Raw genomic sequence first — 21,696 nt, 5'->3', positions numbered from 1 at the left:
TCACTTGATGTCATCCTATGGTTGTTGAGTGTAACCAAAGTGTAAAACGTGACGTTGAAATCCTAACAAACAAACAAGTTTATTTGAATATCATTCATGACAGAAACGGTAGTTACTCATTACACAAGGTTCATCAGTACACAAGGTTACATCAAACACAGTCATGGACAATTTATTGTCTCCAATTCACCTCGCTTGCATGTCTTTGGACTGTGGGAGGAAACCAGAGCACTCGGAGGAAACCCAGGACCTTCTTGCTGCAAGGAGACAGTGCTACACACTTAGCCACCGTGCCACCCTATTCAAGTAAGTTCAATTATAAAATTTTAGTTGAATAACTTGTAAGCAGTTTATTACTATGGAACATTGGAACCATTTTTTTTTTTATAATTATTTGGATGAATGGGTCTTTAATCACTTGGTCAAAAAATGTAGGAGGAAAGGGGGGGGGGGGGGAGTAAAAAAATTTTGAATGTAAAAGGTCCTAATGTTAAAACAGACACTCGTCTTGTTTACTGAAATGTGGATTTTCTGAAACGTGGACAAAAATCATGCATTGATATAAAGTATACTTGTGTTTGCATGCTGAGTAAAATAATTGACAATCTAATCCAATAAAAATATTTACATTTTGACTTCCTTGTATTGAAATACTTGTTCAGCCAATGCAGAATTCTAATTTAGCCATTCTGTCACAGTGGGTTCACATCAGGGGCTGGAACACTCTCTGAACCGAGCACTAAAACATCACCAGAAACACAACTCGGGGCAATTTAGAGTAGCCAGCCCATCTACTGGCATATTTTGAGATACAGAGAAAATCAGTCAATTATGCTACTGAAAACGTCAATATAATAGACAACAACTGCATTGTGGGTAAGCCAAAATATTTTTAATGCACAACATAAGATTTTTTTAATATTTTTTTTTCATATTTATCTATTTTCTTCTTGTGAACTTAATTAGAACAAACATAACACTCTTCACACCAGTACAGACTTGAGTAAAGGATTCCACAAAAGTGCCTTCGTCAAAGTGTTTAAGTTACGTGTCCCCCTGTTTCTCTTTTCCATTTCCCGATTCTCTCGACTATGGCAGACGACCTTCAGTGATCAGTGCCTGAAATGAGTGAATAAGAACAATGCGTAAAACAAACAAGCAAGCCAGCCACATACTGCGACTTCAAAAGCACTCCTGAATTTTGAGTGAAAAAGCTGACTAATTAACCATCAGCATCAGATTCCAACATACACAGAATCAAAGCATGTACCTCATGCCCTCATTTACACAGTTTTATATATACACACACAGGTGGAATATATAAGAAACGGCACATTACAAAGAACAAAAATCACAATTAAACACAACTGTGTGTTCTATAAACATGATTGCCAATAAATGTCATGTTTTACACACCTGGGTTACATTCATGACAAGATAGGTAGTTTCTCGTTAAGGTTTACTGTCAAACACACAGTCATGGACAATTTTGTATCTCCAATTCACCTCTTTTTTCACTTTTTTTTTTTTTTTTGGACTGTGGAAAGAAACCTGAGCTCCTGGAGGACACCCACGCATACACGAGGGGTGGGAGGAGAACATGCAAACTCCACACAGAAAGGACCCGGACCGCCCCACCTGGGGATCGAACCCAGGACCTTCTTGCTGTGAGGTGACAGTGCTACCCACTGAGCCACCATGCCACCTGCTGTGTTTTTGTATATTTTTGCACCCCCTGGAAAAAACCACTGTTTCTGACAATCGCATTTTAAAGACCAGTGCTCCCCCTTTTAGTCCGTTAAATCGTGGTTTAACTGTACTACTGAGTCTGTCGTGGCAGTCAGGCTATGTAGTTTAAGCCCATTTGTAGCCTGTTTTAGTAGGCATACCTGAAAGCCCCACATAGATTGCCATCTAGTGGACTACATTACAATGGTTATTGGTTGTGTCTAACTATTACTTGTTAAAACAAGTAAAACAAAAAAAATTCCATGCCATTACAGTCTAAAGGTTAGTGCAGCGCTAAACCTGTTTTGTCACATAAGTACAACTAGTCACTTCTTGGGAAAAAAAGGTGCTTGCACTGCATTTTACCTGCATCAGGGGCCTCCTTATTTCTTAGGTGACATCTCCTTGGCTTGATGAGCTTGAAGAACAGCCACCGCCTCTTCAACCTACAACATTTTTACACCGACTTGAAAACATTTCCCCACGTAGGAAAATAACACAGCGCAAGGTCACCCTTTTTATGATAATGGCACTTTGTTTGGCATTAACAGGCTTACCTTGGCATGAAGGGACTCTGGGGATTCCAGCATGTGCAGAAGCTCAGAGTTGTCTATTTCTAGCAGCATGCCAGTAATTTTGCCAGCCAGGTTAGGATGAAGGGCCTGAATCAGTGGATACAGACGTTCACCTGCAGAGAAATTCCAAAGGGTGTGAATAAGAGATAAGAACAATAAGATTTCCTATTCATGCATTTCCACCCAATCTAGTCAAATCCTATTACTTGATCGTATTTCACCAGCATCATGCACAGAGAGTCATGCATCACTTCCCCATCTCTGTGCAGGCATCAATCAGCCAGCATGAGGAATCCCTCTGGTCCACCCTCCCCCGGACAAGCTCATTATTTTCAGTATCATCAGCGACTGGACGGCTGATGCGGAGGTCCTAATTTGCGAGTCTGAAATGTCTGCACTGGTGGGCTGGCATGTTTTACCGCTCCTCCACCCGAGCACCCTGCGATATTAATTTGATTTTATTATGGTTATGGATGACGGTGTAGTTTATGGGTAAAATAGCAATTATTTTCGATGAAAATCAAATCCACTACACCGCACACTAAAAGGCAAGGGGACTGAACACTGTATCTGAAAAATAGGCACTACAACGTAAGCATCCATGACGCTTAAACAAATGATTTTCTAACAAAGCAATTGTATAATTTAACAGACACGACATTTAATATAAATTATCTTTCAAGCATCATGTGTGAGTCTAATAAGTACCGAGTAGTTGTTTCTGCTCCATGAGTGGTGCAGCTGCCAACATTGAGGGAGTGAGGGGCTCTTGACCTTTAACATGAACGGCAGGCTCCATAACTGGATGAGGCATCACCTACGAAGAAAAATGAATAAACCTCAGGCAGTACTACCCTGGTGCCAAACACTGAATATTATCTAGCACACTTTCAGGAGTGATGTATGAACCTATTCAGTCTTAAACCAGAACAGAGCTAGGTCTAAAAACAAACAAGAATTACACTTTGCTCTCTTTGTACATCATGAATGATGTCATTGTATGACAGCTTCATTGTCTTCTGATCAGAGAGCACAGATATGACTATACGAGACATTTGAGACATTTAAAGGAACATATTATCGCAGCCAAGATTTGAATGATTCACAGAAAAACAATTAAAGCAATGATTGAAACAGTGGCAAAAGTACTAATCTGACAGGGTTTAATAGATTAATTGTGGCTTTTTCTGACAGCATAACAAAATCTGCTCTCACTTAGCAGTCTATCAATTTGGTAGCATAGAAAGTTCTACAATGTAATTTAAGGCTGCATTCACATGATCTACTGTAAAACCGCTTTTGTGCTAGAAGTGCCAAGTGGAGTGAAGTTTCCTGTGGAGTGAGGTTATGCTGTATACTTTGCCGCTGTGCTACCTTGAGCATGATGCACTGTGCGCATTTACCACTTGTGGATGCACTCAAAGTTTAATCCGATTGTGCTTTGCTTCCATCTATGTCATACAAACAATTTATCTCAATGGCTGCGATTTTAAAAGGTAAGTGGGTAGACTGGGTCAAAGTTCAGACATGGTGAAGAGAAACTGATTCTCACTGTTAAATGAAAAACAAACAGTATGGCAGCTAATAAACTGAATTGTAGAGACCAGGTTTTTTCCTCACCCTGAAATCACTTGTCATGGTTTCATAGCTCTGCAATATGATTTACCTATCTTACTAAACTTCTCACACGTCACACACCATCACGCAGACTAAGGTCGTCAGACACAAATCAGCTCTCTGTTCCTAGATTTAGGATGTCCACTATGGGCGGCAGATCCTTCAGCGTTGCCGCCCCAACACTCTGGAACTCTCTGCCCCCGACTCTTCGCACTATCTCTTCTCTTTCTGTTTTTAAGACCCATCTCTTCTCACAACATTTTCATTCTACCTCTTGAACCTATATTTCTAACCTATCCTCACACACTTCTGTTTGTTTTTTTGTTTTGTTTCCACTCTCTATTACTGTAACGTGACCTTGAGCTTGGTTAAAGGCACTATATAAGTTGAACTTATTATTATTATTAATTTTCCCTTATATTAACTTCATTTTTTGCTGGGTATTTTTAGCTTCTCACTTCTCTAAATGACAGTTACCAGTGTTTATGTATTAAACACATTTCATACAAAATGTAAAGCAAATAAACTGTCAATAGCTGTCAATAATTTAAGTAGTGTTTATTATTTCTAGCTTGTCGGTTGGTGGCACAGCCAGCAAACAGTGCATCATATGAAAGTCTTGAAAGCTGCAGTAAGGGTGAATGCAAAAGCTTAAATTGTGGATTGTGGTTCAGTTTAAGTACAGCTATAAATCTAAGCCACACACATTACAATGGGAACGTCTAAAGTGCTCTGTACATTGAATCATAAATTGTAGTGGTCTTGGAGCAATTTCCAAACAAGCTACCAGATCACCTTACAGACAATTGTTTTCCTGCCAGAAAGAAAACTCTTAAAGTCTCACACTTAGACTATGTTTGGAGGAGAAAAGGTGAGGCTAGTGTATTGCAAAAAGCCAATACAATAATGAGTATTCTTGAATCGAACCAAAACTCACACTGCTGTATGTAGATTTTTCCTGACCTAGCAGATTGTCTTAAAATAACATAAGTTCATAGTGGGTGTACGTAGGATGCACTTAAATTAGTCAGTCGTATAAAGAAAACTGTTGCTAAACAGTACTCTAAACTGCATTACCTGTTGTAGGATGGGAGCTGGCACTGTGATAACCTGCTGCATGTTTCGAACTCCACTTGAGTATTTGTATTGACTGACTCCTCTCACCATAGGCATGGTTCGTCCACCTGCTGTCTGGGTTCCAATATGAGCTGACCAGAGAGACATTTAAATATAGAACAATTAGGTTGTGCTTGCATTCTTACAGATCACATGTGTGTCCAAGTTAGAAAATAAACATGCCGCCAAAAGTTAGAATTTTTAAGATGCATATAGGCCAGTAATACCAGTCTACATAGAACATTTTTTATTTTTTTTTGTTAGAATGGCCAAGAAGAAGGGCACCCAGGTAGCGACGAGTTGGCCGAGTCCCTCGTATTTTCAATATGCCACAGTGCTGTGTGCCGTACTGCTTCAACAGGTCCGAGTCGAAAAAAAAAAAAAACTACCCAACTGTCTTTTTACTGCTTTCCTTGCGATTAGATATCATGGAGTAATATTTTTGTTCATAATTCAATGTAAAAAGGTAAACGGTCATTGTATATTCATTACACGTGTTAAGCTTTTTTTTTTTAAATTTCATATAATAATGTGAGTTTCTGGATTTTTACTATATAAGCTATAAGCTATACTGATTAAAAGTAAAACCAAAGAGTTAGAAATGTCAGTTTTCATGTAATGAATTAAAAATATGAGCGCTTACCTCTTGATGAGGTGACATGAAATGAAATAATGACATGAACTTTTCATGATATTCTTTACCTGAAGTGCACTAGTGTACTGCACATCTTGTCTTATTTGTATCTTAATGTTTCTAATATATGTATATATACAGTATATATAAAATAAGACCTTTTCTCATCCAGACCGCTATTGAGAAGGACTCGACATTTATGACTCGTGTAATGTTTGTAAATCCAATTTCCAACGACAGCAACACGAGTAACTTAAGTTTTCCACAAACAGAATTTATTTTAACTTTGTTCTTACATTGACTTATCCATTAATCCAAGTTTCTTATAAAAACTCACTATGTTCACAATTGGCGTATAACAAACAAAACCACGATCATAAATCTGTTGCTCCACGTCCTCTTTCTTTCCGTATATTTGATAAATATTGTCGGTATAGAGTCAGAACAATTCTGTCCCCCGCAGGCTCCACCGAAGAGGACTAATGAATAACAGCATACACTGATTACCAGGAAAAATCATCAATAGTTGAAATACCAAGTCTCCACCTCAAATAAGTATTCTTTAACCATACAGAAAATATTTATGACAATAAACATAGATCATTACAATTAGTGCAATATGGCTTTTACAATATATATATATATAAAGGTTCACAGGTTTAGCCATAGTTGTTTGCGTTTGCGATTAGGTTCGTTTGGCCCCGGAAATGACGTGTGACGTCACACTTAACAAGCGAATAGAAAGTGGAGAAGCGCAGAGATCAAGGCATAGCTCTCCAAAGTACGGGAGAATAAGAAGGGATTGATGGACTGCATGAACATATCGGAGGGAGTGTGTGTCATGCAAATATACACCCTCCTTGGATGCCATCGGAGTCACCAGGAGCAGATTGGTTACGCTTAATTGGAGGGGAAAAAAATGCCCAAGACGGCCCTCGGGCGGCACAACACTCAGGTGGTAAAACACACTAGCACACCAGAGCTGATATCATAAACTTAAGTTAGAATGTCAGCTATTCTACCGGCAGGCCAGGTTCCTACACAGACAATGACTGGCTTGCCCAAAGGGTAAGGAATTGCAGAAAGGGGCTCATCATAACTGCTGCAATTACGACCTCTGCTGGCTGTAAAAATTGGTGCAAGACTCTCACGATATTAATCTTCACATGAAGCAGTCAGCTATGGCACATGTTGGATGGGGTGTGATAGGTTATTGGCTGCTTCTTCAACCAAACACGACTGTAACATGTAAAATTAGGGCTGTTGTTGACAATGTGCATGGAGTCATAATTTTAGCAGTTTCCTTAAAAGAAACAGCAGATATAAAATCAAGACACCAACAGCCAAGCAAGCTAATTGTTAGATACAAAGGTGGAATTTCACTTACTCCATTTGCATCACTATAGGTGCACATGATTCATTTAAAACATTATGGGTTGGTTTCACAGACAGGGATTAAGCCTAGTCCTAGACTACACAGCATTTTGAATGGAGATTCTCCATTTAAAGCTAAATGTAGTCTTGGACTAGCCTTAATCCCTGTCTGGGAAACCAACCCTAAGAGTTGAAGTATTTCAAATGATTTTTTAGACATTTTAGACTCCTGCTACAATAAAATAAAACTCACAATTTCTCATCAAGTTTTAAATACCTCCTGTTGGCCAAGTTTCTTACCCATCCTTTGTGTGTTGACAACCCCTGGAGCCTGGGTGGAGGCCTGGCGCACTGTGCTGATGGGGGTGGAGGTTCTGCGTGGCGTCGCTTGCCTGACTAACTGAGCCGAGTACGGAGCTAAAATCAATCAGAGAACTAATATTAGTGAGCAGTTGCAGAAATTAAGAATTTAACATTTAAAAGAATTAATAAATAGGTGTTTTTTTTTTCTCCACAAAAAAAACAAATATATAATATTACATTGTGCACTTAGGCACCTTACACACACACTCACTTTCTTAACCGCTTATCCAATTAGGATCACGGGGGGGGGTGCTGGAGCCTATCCCAGCTTTTCAATGGGCACAAGGCACACAGTAACACCCTGGAAAGGGCGCCAGTCCATCGCAGACAGACAGACAGACAGACAGACACACACACACACAGGGCAATTCAGTGTCTTCAATAAAACTGCATGTTTTTGGACTGTGGGAGGAAACCGGAGCTCCTAGAAGAAACCCACGCAGACACGGGGAGAACATGCAAACTCTGCACAGAATGGACCCAGACCGCACCGCCTGGGGATCAAACCCAGGAACTTCTTGTTGTGAGGCAACAGTGCTACCCACCGAGCCACCGTGCCACCCACACCTTCAAAAATAATTAGTGACTAGTGGTTTTACGGTGTATTGTAGACATTTTTTTACCCTGTGGTCTGGGAGCTTGGGTGGCAAAACGTGGCACTGGACGCAGGTTTGGTACAGCGTTGTAGAAGGCACGTCCCTGAGGCTTTGACCGCATAAAAGCAATGAATTAAAATAATTATATTTGTAAATAGTGTGAACATATTATTCTTTAGCAAAACTCACTCACTACCTGTGGCATAGATGGCATATAGTAGCCGGAGCTCTGCTGGTAGGTGGGCATGACAGGGCCAGGAATGGCTCTCACACTAGCGAGCCTCTGCATGTACTGGTTGGTAAGGATGGCTTTGCGCTCCTCCTTTCTTTGAGCCAGGGCTACATAAAGAGGTTTAGTGCTGACGATGCGGCCGTTCATCTCAGTCACGGCTTTAGTGGCCTCCTCGGGAGACGAGAAGCACACGAAGCCAAAGCCTTTACTGTGGCCTCCTTCAGTCATCACCTAAAAAGGGAAAAAAAAAGTCGCATCACTGCAAAAGTAGATCTGGATGTTTCAGATAACGTTCAGTAATTCAGGTAGCTGTGATACAATACACTTTTAAAAACAAAACACACGTTCATGACAGCACAGGTAGTTACTGGATACACAAGACCATCAGTTCAAGTCTTTTAACGTCAAACACAGTCATGGACAATTTTTTATGTCCAATTCACCTCGCTTGCATGTCTTTGGATTGTGAGAGGGAACCGGAGAAAACCCAGGCAGACACGGAGAGAACATGCAAACTCCACACAGAGAGGACTCCACCACTCCACCTAGGAATCAAACCCAGGACCTTTTCGCTATGAGGAGAGCCACCTCCAGTATTTGTATTCATTAATGTACAGATGCACATTCCGACAGAAAAACCATGTAATACCAGGCAGTACTGTTGTACTGATTGGTAGTGAGTAAGTGCTGCACTGAAACATGGTCCCAAAGGTTCAATTTTACCTTCAGTTACCAACCGGGACATTCTCTCCAAGTCAGCAGAAGAAAACTCTGGCTTCATTGCATCTCTTAAAAACACAGCAGTACGTGACCTGCCTTTAGGTGCAAGTGTGTGGGGGGCAGTGCAATAGATTTGCTCCTTGTGCATCAAAAAGTCCACCAGCAAATCATTCCAGATAAATACAACAACCTTGCAGCTTGTGCAGCTTACAAGGCTAACCTGGGAGTTCTGTTCTTGCTTGTTAGGCTCATGCCTAGTTCACAGTACACGATTTTCGCTCGCAGATTGGTCCGCGCTAGATTTGCCGGCTCGGGAGCAACTCGCCGATCGATACTCGGCTCTTAATCGCTATGAACTGCTCAGCAACTCGATCCAAGCGGCTCGCCGACTGAAGATAAATATCTAGCATGCTAGATATCTGGATATGAGTCGGCCGACTGGCAATGAGTGAGGTGTCAAACAGCAATGAGAACGCCAGATACGAGGTGAGAGGAAACGTTCTCTACAAAACATAACAGCAACGTTGCATTGCAAAAAATATTTATTAACCTCCAACTCACTACCCCTGCTGGTCATGTAGATTCATTTATTTTTTCTCCTTGACTTTACACTGCACATCAGCGCACGAACTTTGATCGCTCGCTACTTGTTGAGCTGCATTTGTGGACATGGTATCAATAAACTCATCACTTCTCGCATTTGTTTCGTGACAAAACGTAGTTTGGGAGACCCGTAGTCTGAAAGCCACATGGCCTTGAAAGACTCCCGATTACAAGAGATCCAGTTGTGTAGTGTGAACTGTACAGCGACCTGACAACTTGGAAAGTTGTGTAGTGTAAACTTGGCATAAGATAGCAAACCATAGTAATCTAAGCTCACAGTGGTAGAAGTCTTTACAAAACTAAAGCACCTTGTAGCTTGCTTTAGCTTTTTTAACCCCAAAGCTCACCAAATCATGGCCTGACCCACTTTCAAAACACTAACCCATACTAACAAACACACTAGAGATTGTCCATTTTAACTACAAGAACTGTTTGTTCAGATGCAGTTGATCCAAAATGGAATGCAGCTGAACGAACTGAACATAAATCAATCAGCATTAGTTTAGAACTGAGGCACTGTTTTTTTGTAACAAGGCAGCTAAGAATTTTGTTATTTATTAACATTACCTTAGCACTGGTAATAGTACCATATGGGGCAAACTCTTTTCTCAGTTTGTCATCATCGATGCCATCGTCCAGATTTTTCACATAGAGATTGACGCCCTGCAGAAGAAGACGCTGACATCAGCAAATAATGAAATTCGACACAAAGGTATGACTCAGAGTAATAAACGAGACTGGGCAGAGATCCATGTGTGCAGATTCTTATCAGACCTCAGTTAAAACCTCGATCACCTGGTAACGATTCAAGCGTTCTTGCTTGATCTGTTCAAACTTGCGTTTGAGCTCAGATTGCCTCTCCAGTCTCTTCTGGGCTCGACCCACATACAGAATCCTCCCGTTCATCTCCTTCCCGTTCATCCCTGCTACTGCCTGCAGACAAGACACGGCGTCTGAAAAATGGCTTTTTTAATGTGTTTCGTGATACTGACCGTCAACGTACTTTCTGTGCGTCCTCGTGGTTTTCAAAGTTCACGAAGCCAAATCCACGAGACTGCCCCTTTTCATCGGTCATCACACGAACACTCAGGGTTTTCCCTGTGAATCACACCGTTAGCAGCCATGCTTACAGGAACATGTCAGTAGAAAAAAATAGAAGCCATAGTTGGTCTGTTTAAAAAAATGCAAATGTATTCAAACAGCCAAGAACATGTTTCAAGGCCAGTGCATACCTTATTAGCTGTTCACTGCTAGAGGAGCTAGAGGCCAGATTTAGCTATGCTGTGTACCTCAACAATTCTGGAATGCAAGTGTGTTGAGTTTTAAACATACAGAACAGATTAAAAGTGAGACTTGGGGAGGAGAATTTTCCTAATACCTGTGACTAATACGTTGACTATTAATATTGCCCAATATAACAAAATTAAATTTTGTACTCGCTACCCTCGTTTATCTTTAAACGTTGAGCTATTCCTATTGAACTCTGAGCTATTCTTATTCTGGAAAGAATATTTCTTTATTTTATTAGGATTTTTACATTATATTTTACACACTTTGGTTACATTCATGACAGGACAGGTAATTACTGGATACACAAGATTCATCAGTTCAAGTCTTTAATGTCAAACGCAGTCATGGACAATTTTGTATATCAAATTCACCTCACTTGTATGTCTTTGGACTGTCGGAAGAAACCCACACGGACATGGGGAGAACATACAAACTCCACACAGAAAGGAGCCAAAGCACCCCAACATGGGAATTAAACCCAGAACCTTCTTGCTGTAAGGTGACAGTGCTACCCACCGAGCCACCCTATTCGGGAAAGTGCCCAAATTTTATTATTAGATAAATAATCATGTTTACAACTATATGCCTCTATTGGCAGGTGCTGGTGAGCCAACGGGTGTACACGTCACAAGACATTTGGGTACGCACTTGGCTGGTACAGTGGTCTAACCTGTTAGCTCACCGCTGTGGAGTGTTCTAACCTCAGCAGAGCCACCTACCTGGCCGGGCGCCCTCTCAAACACAACTGGCTGTGTTTAAGAAACGTAAAGTTGGACAGGGCGTCTTCAACAGGCCGCTACTATACGCGGCCACCGGGACTGGTCCGGGTCACATGGAGCAGATTAGATACATTTCGGAGAGGGCGTATAGTGCTCCGATCTGCTCTCCTTGATCAGATCGGGGGTTGCGCAAACAGCAGATTTACAATCGGGAATTGGAAATAACTAACTTGGGAGATAAAGGGTAAAAAAAAAATGCTGATAGCATCTAAGACTTTTATTAGTAGATGTATAATACATAAAACTACTAGTTGCAAAAGATGGAAGTGTTTGATATTTCTTTAGGGTCTTTTCTGAATCAGAAAGTGAAAACACTGAAAATGACACCCATAAGAATGATGTTAGTAAAAACTATTACCAAGCAAATCCACTTTAAGCGCTTAATCTAAATATATAATCTAACAGTAACCAACTGCACTGGACAAAGAAGATAAAAAGAAAGCTCAAACACGCCTTAGCTGATTGACTACATTTGAAAATATCGGGTTTTAAATCCTCATACATTTTTTAAATACAATTTGCACTTGTATTACCATACCATACTCAGAGAAGATGCCACGCAGTTTCTCACTGTCAAAGTCCTCTCCAAAGTTCTTGATGTATACATTGGTAAACTCCATGGCCTTGGCTCCATATTCTGCCTCTCGCTCCTTACGAGACTTAAAATGTCCAACAAATCTGCTCATTTGGACCCAAAAATACAGATACAAAAGGTAAAAAGTAAGATTCCATTCGAGTGAATTATCCATTTATTTCTAATAGAGTTTCCTAGACACGTCTACATCCTACATTGGTAAAGCACTTTAAGGGTCAGTTTAACTTGGACCTCCTGTCTAACATTTATGTTACTAGCCTGTTGCACTACCAGATCTAATAGAAAGTGACATGCTGCCTTTTCTGATCAAATCCTACAGCAAACTTCATCAGGTGCACTGACCTAAATGTGAACAGCTGACATTTGTCCCAAAGGGGAGAGACTGGAGCTGAACTGCATTCCTGCTCTTTACCTGCCTCTTTTCTGAGTAAAGAAAGATCAAGAGATGCCTATGAGAAAATACTCCACTACCCTCACTACATATGACATTGGACTAATTGTTCCCTTTTTTCTTGGCCACAATCACTTTATATGAATGAATAATATGTTTCTTAATAAGGTTACAGACAAGTGTATTTTTTAAACTCAGATTAGTAGATATTTGAATGTAAAACCATTTCTAATAACAATTTGAATTCAAAAGGTGATCTAAAACAACTTAAATGAGGTAACATCACTTGTTCCAAGCATACAGATGAGCAATGCCAAATCTAACTGGCTGGATCTCAAATTACATTGTTTGGCATTTATCACACCAGCATTTTGTTTACAAATAAAGGTGTAAAGTTAATATGTATACTATAGTATTGGCAAAAATGACCTATGGTTTTCAACTAACACAGTTGCAACTGGACATATGCAAACCGCGCCCCCTTCCCCGAAAACTTTTTTCCACTGTTCCAGACCTGCGCCCCAGACAATTGAAATTGCTCTAATATAACCACATACCAAAGAGTCCTCACTTTCAAAATTATAAGGCCATGCTCATTTGGAATGACGTATGTACTAATTAAATGAACACTATTGTAAACTTGAACTAACAGTAACATTATCTAGATTCAAGGAGTGAAACCCATAGGTCTACGGCAAATCGCTGATTAGTGAAGATTCCAAACATACACTTTGCGGTCGTTCAGCAGCATGCCGTTCATGGTGCCGATAGCTCGATTAGCTGCCTCCTGTGTCTCAAAGTGCACAAATCCGTAACCTTTTGAGCCATTTTCATCACATACCACCTATGAAAGAAAATGTATTATCGCCATAGCACAAAGAAAATGCACATACGACTATTAAAAAATGTATTACTCTGCTCTTTAGCCTTGTTAAATAGATTCACCATAAATAAAAGATGGATTAAATAATATAACTGTCAATTACAATGTATTGGTCAGACTCTAAAGAACAATATGACTACAGAAAAACAACCTGGCATGGACAATGCACTGATGGATGCACCTCTTTGATACCTCTTGTTTGGCAGCACATACAGTCCAGTAACTCTCACCTGAACAAGAAAAAAAGCTAATTTGGTGCTGACCTTACATGACAAAATGTTTCCAAAGGCAGAGAAGGTGTCGTAAAGCGCCTTGTTGTCGATGGACTCATCCATGTTCTTGATAAAGATGTTTCCCACTCCAGACTTCCTCAGACAAGGATCTCGTTGTGACCACATGATCCTGATTGGCCGACCCTTTATCACTTCGTAGTTCATGGTGTCCAGCGCACATTCAGCTGTAGCACATAAACAGTATATTTACAAAGGTGCAAGTATATTACAGTATTTTAAGCAAAAGGTGCAAGCTTACCATCAGCTGGCTGCTGGAAGTTGATGTAGGCATAGCCAAGGGACCTGCGCGTGATGATGTCTCGACACACACGGATGGACATGATGGGTCCGGCTGGTGAGAACTTTTGATACAGCATGGCCTCTGTGACATCTGGATGCAGGTCACCCACATAGAGTGAAGCCAGCGGATACACCTGACCACCACTGTTCATCCTTTAAGCTCTGTTAAAAAGAATATAAAGTATACTTGTATTTATCCACTGCATATTAGGACTGGGCATTATATCACAAATATTGATATATTCAATAGTTTTACACAAAATAAATAAATGAACCGGCTACATTATGATTGGACAGCCCAAAACATATTTAAATCAATTAACAACAAATCAACCTATCCACAGTGAAATCCAAATGTGGGAGGACTTGCTTAAACTTTAGTGTTCTTTTGCTAACAAATACTTTTTGTATTTATTGTTCTATTACAATTTGCACTTGAAATCTTTTTGATCTGCTACCTTAAAACATCCAAATATGGGTTTTGTACCAACATTTTGCACATTTGATAACCTTACCTGAGTGTGTTTTAGTAAATATTTTTACCTCATTATTAAAATGATTTACTTGTTAATCTAAGTTCTTTTGTATGTAGCTTAACCATAGCTTGTGCTTAACCTAGGAGTCGATTCCGAACAAACGATTCTTTGATCCGCGGCAGGGGAAATTGATAGGCAACCCTAAAACTTTGGATTCGGTTCAACATGTTGAAATTTGCTTTATATTCGCGATCATATAATAGACACTAACGGCTTACTGTTTTACACAGTTTTGTTTTTGATTATATAGTCATGCCTAAAACTGCAGTGACTCGGAATCGACTCCAAAATTTCTCAAACCAAATAGCCATTAAGAATGTTGGGATCTATAAAAGTCACCAAATGTGGGTTAAACATATTTGACTGAAGAATGTTGTCGCTCAATAAAAAGAAATTGTTTTTAAAACTTGAAATGGTGAATAAAATACTAACTTATAACGCTATGTAACGGCATACAAGTTTAGAAAGGATTCCATACAACAAATAATGGTAAACTGTTAGTATAGCAAGCGTTTATACAGGCTACAGCTACTCAACAAAATTACACTTATGGTCGAAGTCAGATAAAATACTGTGTTTTTTTTTTATTAAATCTAGGTATAATTTAATATGTATTAATGGTATTAACCTGAAAGTAACGGCACCTCACCTTTCCACCGAACTAAACACAGATGGTATTAAAGGCCCCGTTCTTCAGCAGAATGGCAGTGAGGTTGTGGTAATTGTTTGAATTTCATCCATTCACCTGTCATATCAATGCGCGCTAACGTTTTCTCTAATTGAAAAGAACGGCGTTTGTTAAACTCAAGCTTCAAGTAATTGGAAATGTTTATCCGCGACGTTAAGTAGTCCGAAAAACGACATGTTTATTTAGTTCGAAAAACTAAATTTTTTTTACCATGAGAAAAATAATATCCCAAAAATAATATTCCGCAGAAAAAAATTATCCAATATATAAATAAATTCATTTATATATTCATGAGCTGGTGACTTTTGTGTCCTTATAAATATTGCTATTTGACTGTGGCCTCGCCAAGGTCAAAAAAGAAAACTTACATTGTTACCTTATGATTAAAATTGATTTATACACATTATCATATTTACATTAGATATACAGGCTTTACATCAACATGGGTTAAGATGCAGATCTCCCTGCTCCTGTTTCTTTTCCCATGACTGTCTATACAAACACACATATCGGCCAGTTTATTAGGTTGACCTTCTCTTGCACATACTTTTAATGGGAATTTTATGAGCTACACCAACCATATAGATGCATCTGGCTGTGCAGTTACTGACTGTAGTCTATGTGTTGCTTTATACAGATTTCCACCCCTCTCTACCCCATTAATTAATGGAAAGGGCCCTATACACAGAGCTGTGTTGACACTGACACGGTATAAAAATGGTAGTGTGTAGTCTAATAGTATAAGTGTATCAGGTGCAGCAACATTTCTGTTTATTAGACACGCCCTGCTAGCAGGTGTACAGTAGGTGTCAATAATATCTGGTGAGTGGGGGTCCTATCTGGGCAATAACTGTATATCCACAATGTGCATATATTTAAAAGTTATAGTTCATTGAATGACGAATGACTGAATACAAACTAATTAAATACTTTGAGCTCATATCAAAACATGTGTTTTTGCTCTTGAGCCTCAGATCACATAATGACATTTGAACAGTCTCTTTCTAGATTCCTAGATATTCTCATCAGTCTACATGACATTTTTTTAAAAGCTCTGGGTCATCAAGGAGCAAAGGTGAGACAAGCTTTTTTCATTTAAAGTCTCCCATAAATGCAGTTTTGGTCCAGTCTCTTTTTAATGATGGTACCATGAGAGGCTGACCTTCTTTAGAGTAATAAAGGCTTGCAGTTCCGGAAGTTTTTTTTGTGGCTGAATGTCATTGATATACTCTTGGATAAACTCTGGTTGGAGTGTCACTTCTGGGAGGATTTACTACTGTTAAAAGATAATGTACCTTAATGCAATTTGCAGTAAGTCGTACAGCCTTAGACACTTTATAAACCAACCAAGTGTGTCAAAACCAAATTACCTGAAATTAAGAAAATTTTAGGAAGTATTTGTTGCAGTCATTGCTGCTCATGGTAGCACAGCCAGTTTTTATGGGAGTATTACATTTTTACTGATCTGCAAGTAGACACCTAGCCATAAGCTTGTTGGACAACCAATTCCAAAACCATTGGCATTTTTTTAGCTGCATCCATATTTAGAGGTAGCTAGTGAATCATTTTGGTCCATACACCTGACTTGGTACTTTCTTCACACCGGATACCATTCCTAACACAACCCTCCTTATGTTATCCTGACTTGGGACCAGCACTAAAAGCATGCTGACAAGCGTACCTTGTAACGGCTAGGCTGTTCAGCCACCTCCATCCTCAGATATAAGCATTAAAAATAAAGGATAAATTTTAGCTAAACCAAATGGCCAATATGAGCAAACTGTGCAGTTTAACAAAGAGTTCATCGTTCCATGTTATATAGTGGATTTATAAAGAAAATAAATTTACAATTCAGCCACATATACACTATAATAGTGTTTAAATTACAAATGAACTATGTAAAATGGTTAAATAGAACTGATCAGTTACTGTGACTGTAGATTTGTTCATTACTTCTGTATAGCAATTTATCCACCATCATAATGCTCATTTTCATTGTTATTGGTTTATCAAAGTAAATATTTCCTGCTTGTTGCTGCAAGTGTAAAATGCATCACTTGGAATAAACACACATTTCAATTAAAATTTCATTTTACTTGGGATTTACTTGATTAATGTGTATATGTGACCTTGTGTTTGAACATGACCGTCAGTAACTGTAGCACTGAAGACAAAAATCAAAGCTATGATGCAAAACACCACAAAAACAAACATGACACAGAATTCAATTCAGTTTGGTGAAAATAAACTGCCAGTTTAATAACCATACAATAAAACCTGCAAATACCATGACGAATTACACAAAAAAAAAATCCGTAACAAAAAATAAGGATGAAAATGCACAACCAGCTAAGGTGGAAAAAATGGGAATCATTAGGAAGGACTATTAGAGTTTATAACCACCCCGACACCAAAACACACACGCACACTTAATGTCAAACTCTCACTCACACTCAGTCATGCTCAACTCTCGCTCGCACTCACACACTTGTTTACATACAACTATGGATTCGGTACAAGCACATTAATTCACAAACAAAAGAATTGGACCTGTCGATATTGGCATGTCACCCTGCGAGACCCCCAAATCCCTGCCGCCGGGGCCTGCGTGAGAGGCGTCAGTGTGTGTCTTGCTTCGGGTGCGTCTTGCGATGTTTGGTAGGGGACAGGGAGCTGGGTGATGAATAGAGAAGAATGGAGGATAGAAAGCAAGATGGGAGGGGGGGAAGGTGGAGGAAGCCATTTGTGTATTTTATTTTGTTAAGTAAGATAGGGGGATGTGTGTGTGCGGGTGTTTTGGGGGATCAGTGTGGCTCCTCTAGTTCTCTCCGTCGCCTGCTTCCGCATCTTCAGTCTGGTGTTCTGACGTCCACAGCTGTGGAAATGACAGAAAGCATTGAATTGTTAGATACTAATAACCAAGCAGGTGCTACCAATGGTAATGATGTGCAAATGGGAAAAGTGGTAACTTACAGTGAGATTGTCCCTTAGTAACTGCATGATTAACGTGCTGTCTTTGTATGAATCCTCGCTTAAGGTGTCAAGCTCAGCGATGGCTTCATCAAAGGCCTGGCAGGGGGGGAAAATGACCATTTGGTTTTTTAGGCATAATCTACATTTAGAGCCAACAATGTAACAAACACGCATGTTAGATCAATTTTAATTCAGCCAGTTAACAATCTTTTACCGTCTTAGCAAGGTGGCAGGCCTTCTCAGGAGAGTTCAGGATCTCATAATAGAAGACTGAGAAGTTGAGAGCCAGACCCAGCCGGATGGGGTGTGTCGGCTGCATGTCTTTCTTGCTGATCTCAAACGCATCCTGGTAAGCCTTCTGAGAGTTGTCAACCGTAGCTGTATAAAAAGATGTATAAAATATGTTATACTTATTTGCTTTCTGTTTTTAAACAACGTATCTGGAACGCAAAACACACTTCTACATGATTATTAAAAAGTATTCAATACCATCACCAACTAGCTCAGTGTAAAAACAAATAAGAAAGAAATGTTAAAGATCCTTATTCTTCAACCAATTTAAAAATTGGGTTAAAATACATTAAGACAAACTCAGGCTTGATTTCTGCCCCTCATCCCTTGAATCTACACATCTGAAACATTAAATCAGATATCAAAATATTAGTCTAAATAGCTATTTCAAAGGCTCTAGGACTCAGCATTAAGAACACCTGAAACAAAGGTGAATCTTTTCAGATTCATGTTTTGTTATGGAGAGCTCATGCCTTTGATTTCTTCTACATGCTGTAACCACTGCCATTAATAGTGTTCTAGATGGCATTTGTTCACTGTACTGTTGTAAGATATATTACATGTCCCTGCAAAAAAGGTGCCCATTTAACAATGCTAACCTTGGCGGCAGACTATACTGTCTATAGTGAAAACCGCCCTGCTGAAACTGCACAGTAAGCACAAAGAGTAAATTACTACTACTGACTGCGACTGTGCAATGCCGTGCCAAGTATTAAAACAAACGTGGTAGCATGTCATATTTAATCAATTAACTAATTAATTTAAGCAATTTTAATTGTATTTTTAACCCGAGTAGGGCTACAAAACTGAAATATGCAACTTACAGGTCTTGGACTCTCCAGATGCAACCTCAGACAGGTATCTATAATAATCGCCTTTCATCTTCAGGTAAAACACCTTGCTCTCAGCTTGACTGGCATTGGGAATAAGAAACTTTTCCAAGAGACCCTGAACAGAAAGCATACAGTATTAATTAAACTTCTCATTTAAATCAGTCATCAATCAAAACACTTTATTTGCAGTTTGAAAAATGGATTGCTGTGTAGTTAGAAAGCTTTACCAGAACATCATTGCAGATATCCTGTAGCTCAGTCTCAATCTTCTCGCGGTACTCGCGGGCCATCACCAGCTTCTTCTCGTTGCCCTCGGTCTTCTGCTCGATGCTGGAGATGACGCGCCAGGAGGAGCGGCGTGCACCGACCACGTTCTTATAGGCCACGGAAAGCAGGTTGCGCTCTTCGTTGGAGAGCTCGCCCCCGCGTTCCGTCACTTCCTTCATGGCGGCGGCCATATCGTCATAGCGCTCTGCCTGTTCAGCCAGCTTGGCTTTCGTCACCAAGTCGCTCTTGTCCATGGTCAGACTGGCAAACAAGTGAGGGAAAACATTTCGATTTAAACCATGACATTGACAAAAACAGACTATGAATGTAACCTGATGAGATTATTTAGGATTACTTTGAGCAAAAGGTGAAAACACTCTTTTTGAGCATTTCATGCACAGTTAATCACAAATCAAATATCTTAAATTAAAAAAGATGAATGGCACAAGGTTACATGTGTTGCAAATAGGGATATACATGGGTACTTCTTGTATGTATACAATATTATTACTAAAATGAATAAACTAAGCAATAGATTTTATTGAAATTAAGCATTGTCCTGAGGCTTTTTCCAATCTTGCATAATAATGTGAAAATTCTACACTTACATTGTGTTACATTAAAAGAATACGTTTTAAATACATACTAAACGGTAATATAAAAAGGGTCAAGCAAAAATATAACATACTGCTTTTCATTACATCCATAGACAGGTGAAAAATTTAGACTGAAATAACTAGCAGATGGTTTTTAATTTAAGTTTAAGTGAGGTGTGGGGCATTACTAAGCATCAGTGTACCTTGCAATAGAATCCTAGTCAGTAACCATATTTGATTAAATGAAACACTATTCTTTCAGAAGGTAGTCTGACTTGGCGTTTTAATGACATGTAACATGCATACCAGTAATCACATGTAATCACCAGTAAGTGTTGAATTGGGTTAATATCTGGTGGACTGTAAAGGCCATAGAATATGATTCACATTGTCATAATGATCAAATCCTTTAGAGTTTCCTTGTGGTATAATCATTAAGACAAAAACGTTTCCATTACACTGAATATTTGACCAATCAGAATATTTGATTGAATATTTTACATGAGTAAAAATGTAAAACATTGTTTTTTCCATTCATAAGCCCAATGCTCAAATGCAATTTTCACCCAAATGCAATTACTTATCATAACCATGGATCTAAATAGTGACAAAATAAATCAAGGACCATTAACTGGGTATCAGTGGGATGTGAATTTGCCATGGTTGCAGCACAAGTCGGTTTGTTTATTCTTGATTTTACATTTTGAGTTGGCATGGAGCTTTTAGATGCTGTTTTTACAGTTCTCTGTGACATTTCTGCTCAGAGAAAGCATGAAAAGCAAACGGCACAATTTGGAAAAGTCAGTAATAATAACGGATTGAATATTTGATTAAAGATTAAAAGGGTAATTCGAACTTCAGCATAAATCCTTACTGGTAAAGGTTTAATAACTAATGATTATGCAGGACATTTTGGCTCCCTGCCAGGGCATGACATCACATTTCCAAGCCCTGTCCCAATAAAAATCTGGCATTTGTGACTAAAGCTTTTGTCATCCATATGCACCATAAATGAACCCACCAGTAAAGTCACATTGATTTTTTTGTCCCCTATCATTTTGATTTAAAACCGAGCTAAACTCGACTATCCTGTATTTTATACACTTTGCAGAGCACAGTAAGATGATAAAATACCCTAATTTATTCCTTTAGATTTGCATATAAATTGTTGTTTTCTACCTTTTGTCAACCGTCTGTATGTTTACCCTTCTTGCAGGTCTACAGGACTCATTAAAAATGAAATCCACTGCGCAGTAGTGTTGCTTCCACCCCTCACATATGATTAAATTGCTTCTTATTTATGCATCGATTAAATACAAATATACACATGCTCATATTTGAGAATTAGGACACGGCCCACATCTGTCCTGATTTTTTTTTTTCTTTCAACACGACCACGATGAATCATGCACCGTACGGCAAGTACAACAAAAAATGGGTCATT

The 21,696-nt window shown here is 39.2% G+C and overlaps 2 protein-coding genes across 5 annotated transcripts in view; both read right to left on the bottom strand.

The window, feature by feature from the left end:
• Positions 1-870: 870 nt before the first annotated feature.
• pabpc1l (poly(A) binding protein, cytoplasmic 1-like) lies at positions 871-15,336 on the bottom strand. 4 transcript variants are annotated; one of them, XM_062998592.1, is made up of 17 exons: positions 15,254-15,336; positions 14,028-14,230; positions 13,760-13,953; positions 13,342-13,457; positions 12,565-12,645; positions 12,166-12,305; positions 10,562-10,656; positions 10,354-10,491; positions 10,126-10,221; positions 8,200-8,466; positions 8,031-8,112; positions 7,345-7,461; positions 4,998-5,128; positions 3,012-3,120; positions 2,286-2,416; positions 2,095-2,174; positions 871-1,119 (listed from the first exon to the last, which is right to left on the bottom strand). In XM_062998592.1, exons 2-16 carry the CDS (start codon positions 14,218-14,220, stop codon positions 2,112-2,114), a joined length of 1,953 nt encoding a protein of 650 aa, XP_062854662.1. In that variant the 5' UTR covers positions 14,221-14,230; positions 15,254-15,336; the 3' UTR covers positions 871-1,119; positions 2,095-2,111. The 4 variants fall into 4 exon arrangements, with proteins under 4 accessions (XP_062854662.1, XP_062854663.1, XP_062854664.1 ...); XM_062998593.1 differs by having other exon boundaries at positions 15,233-15,256; XM_062998594.1 differs by lacking the exons at positions 14,028-14,230; positions 15,254-15,336 and having other exon boundaries at positions 13,765-13,922.
• Positions 15,337-17,520: 2,184 nt separating this feature from the next.
• LOC134318372 (14-3-3 protein beta/alpha-B-like) overlaps positions 17,521-21,696 on the bottom strand; it is a 4,992-nt gene continuing 816 nt past the window's right edge. Inside the window, exons 2-6 of the mRNA XM_062999252.1 lie at positions 19,617-19,917; positions 19,381-19,504; positions 18,480-18,643; positions 18,266-18,361; positions 17,521-18,167 (exon numbers count right to left, since the gene is read on the bottom strand). Of these exons, the coding sequence (XP_062855322.1) occupies positions 18,111-18,167; positions 18,266-18,361; positions 18,480-18,643; positions 19,381-19,504; positions 19,617-19,910 (735 nt within the window). The 5' untranslated portion in view covers positions 19,911-19,917 and the 3' untranslated portion in view covers positions 17,521-18,110. The remainder of the gene's footprint in view (positions 18,168-18,265; positions 18,362-18,479; positions 18,644-19,380; positions 19,505-19,616; positions 19,918-21,696) is intronic.

The sequence above is a fragment of the Trichomycterus rosablanca genome, chromosome 7 (genome assembly GCF_030014385.1).
Source record: "Trichomycterus rosablanca isolate fTriRos1 chromosome 7, fTriRos1.hap1, whole genome shotgun sequence".
NCBI classification, from domain to species: domain Eukaryota; kingdom Metazoa; phylum Chordata; class Actinopteri; order Siluriformes; family Trichomycteridae; genus Trichomycterus; species Trichomycterus rosablanca.
Note: the sequence above shows the minus strand (reverse complement) of the source record. Positions and strands in the feature narration are given on the sequence as shown.

Coding starts and splice junctions, on each gene's coding strand:
- pabpc1l (XM_062998592.1), bottom strand. CDS start 14,220: ATGAACAGTGGTGGTCAGGTGTATCCGCTGGCTTCACTCTATGTGGGT. Junction 12,646..13,341: donor CTGCTGAACGACCGCAAAGT/GTATGTTTGGAA, acceptor TTCTTTACTCAG/AAAAGAGGCAGGTAAAGAGC. Junction 10,492..10,561: donor ACCACGAGGACGCACAGAAA/GTACGTTGACGG, acceptor TCTTGTCTGCAG/GCAGTAGCAGGGATGAACGG.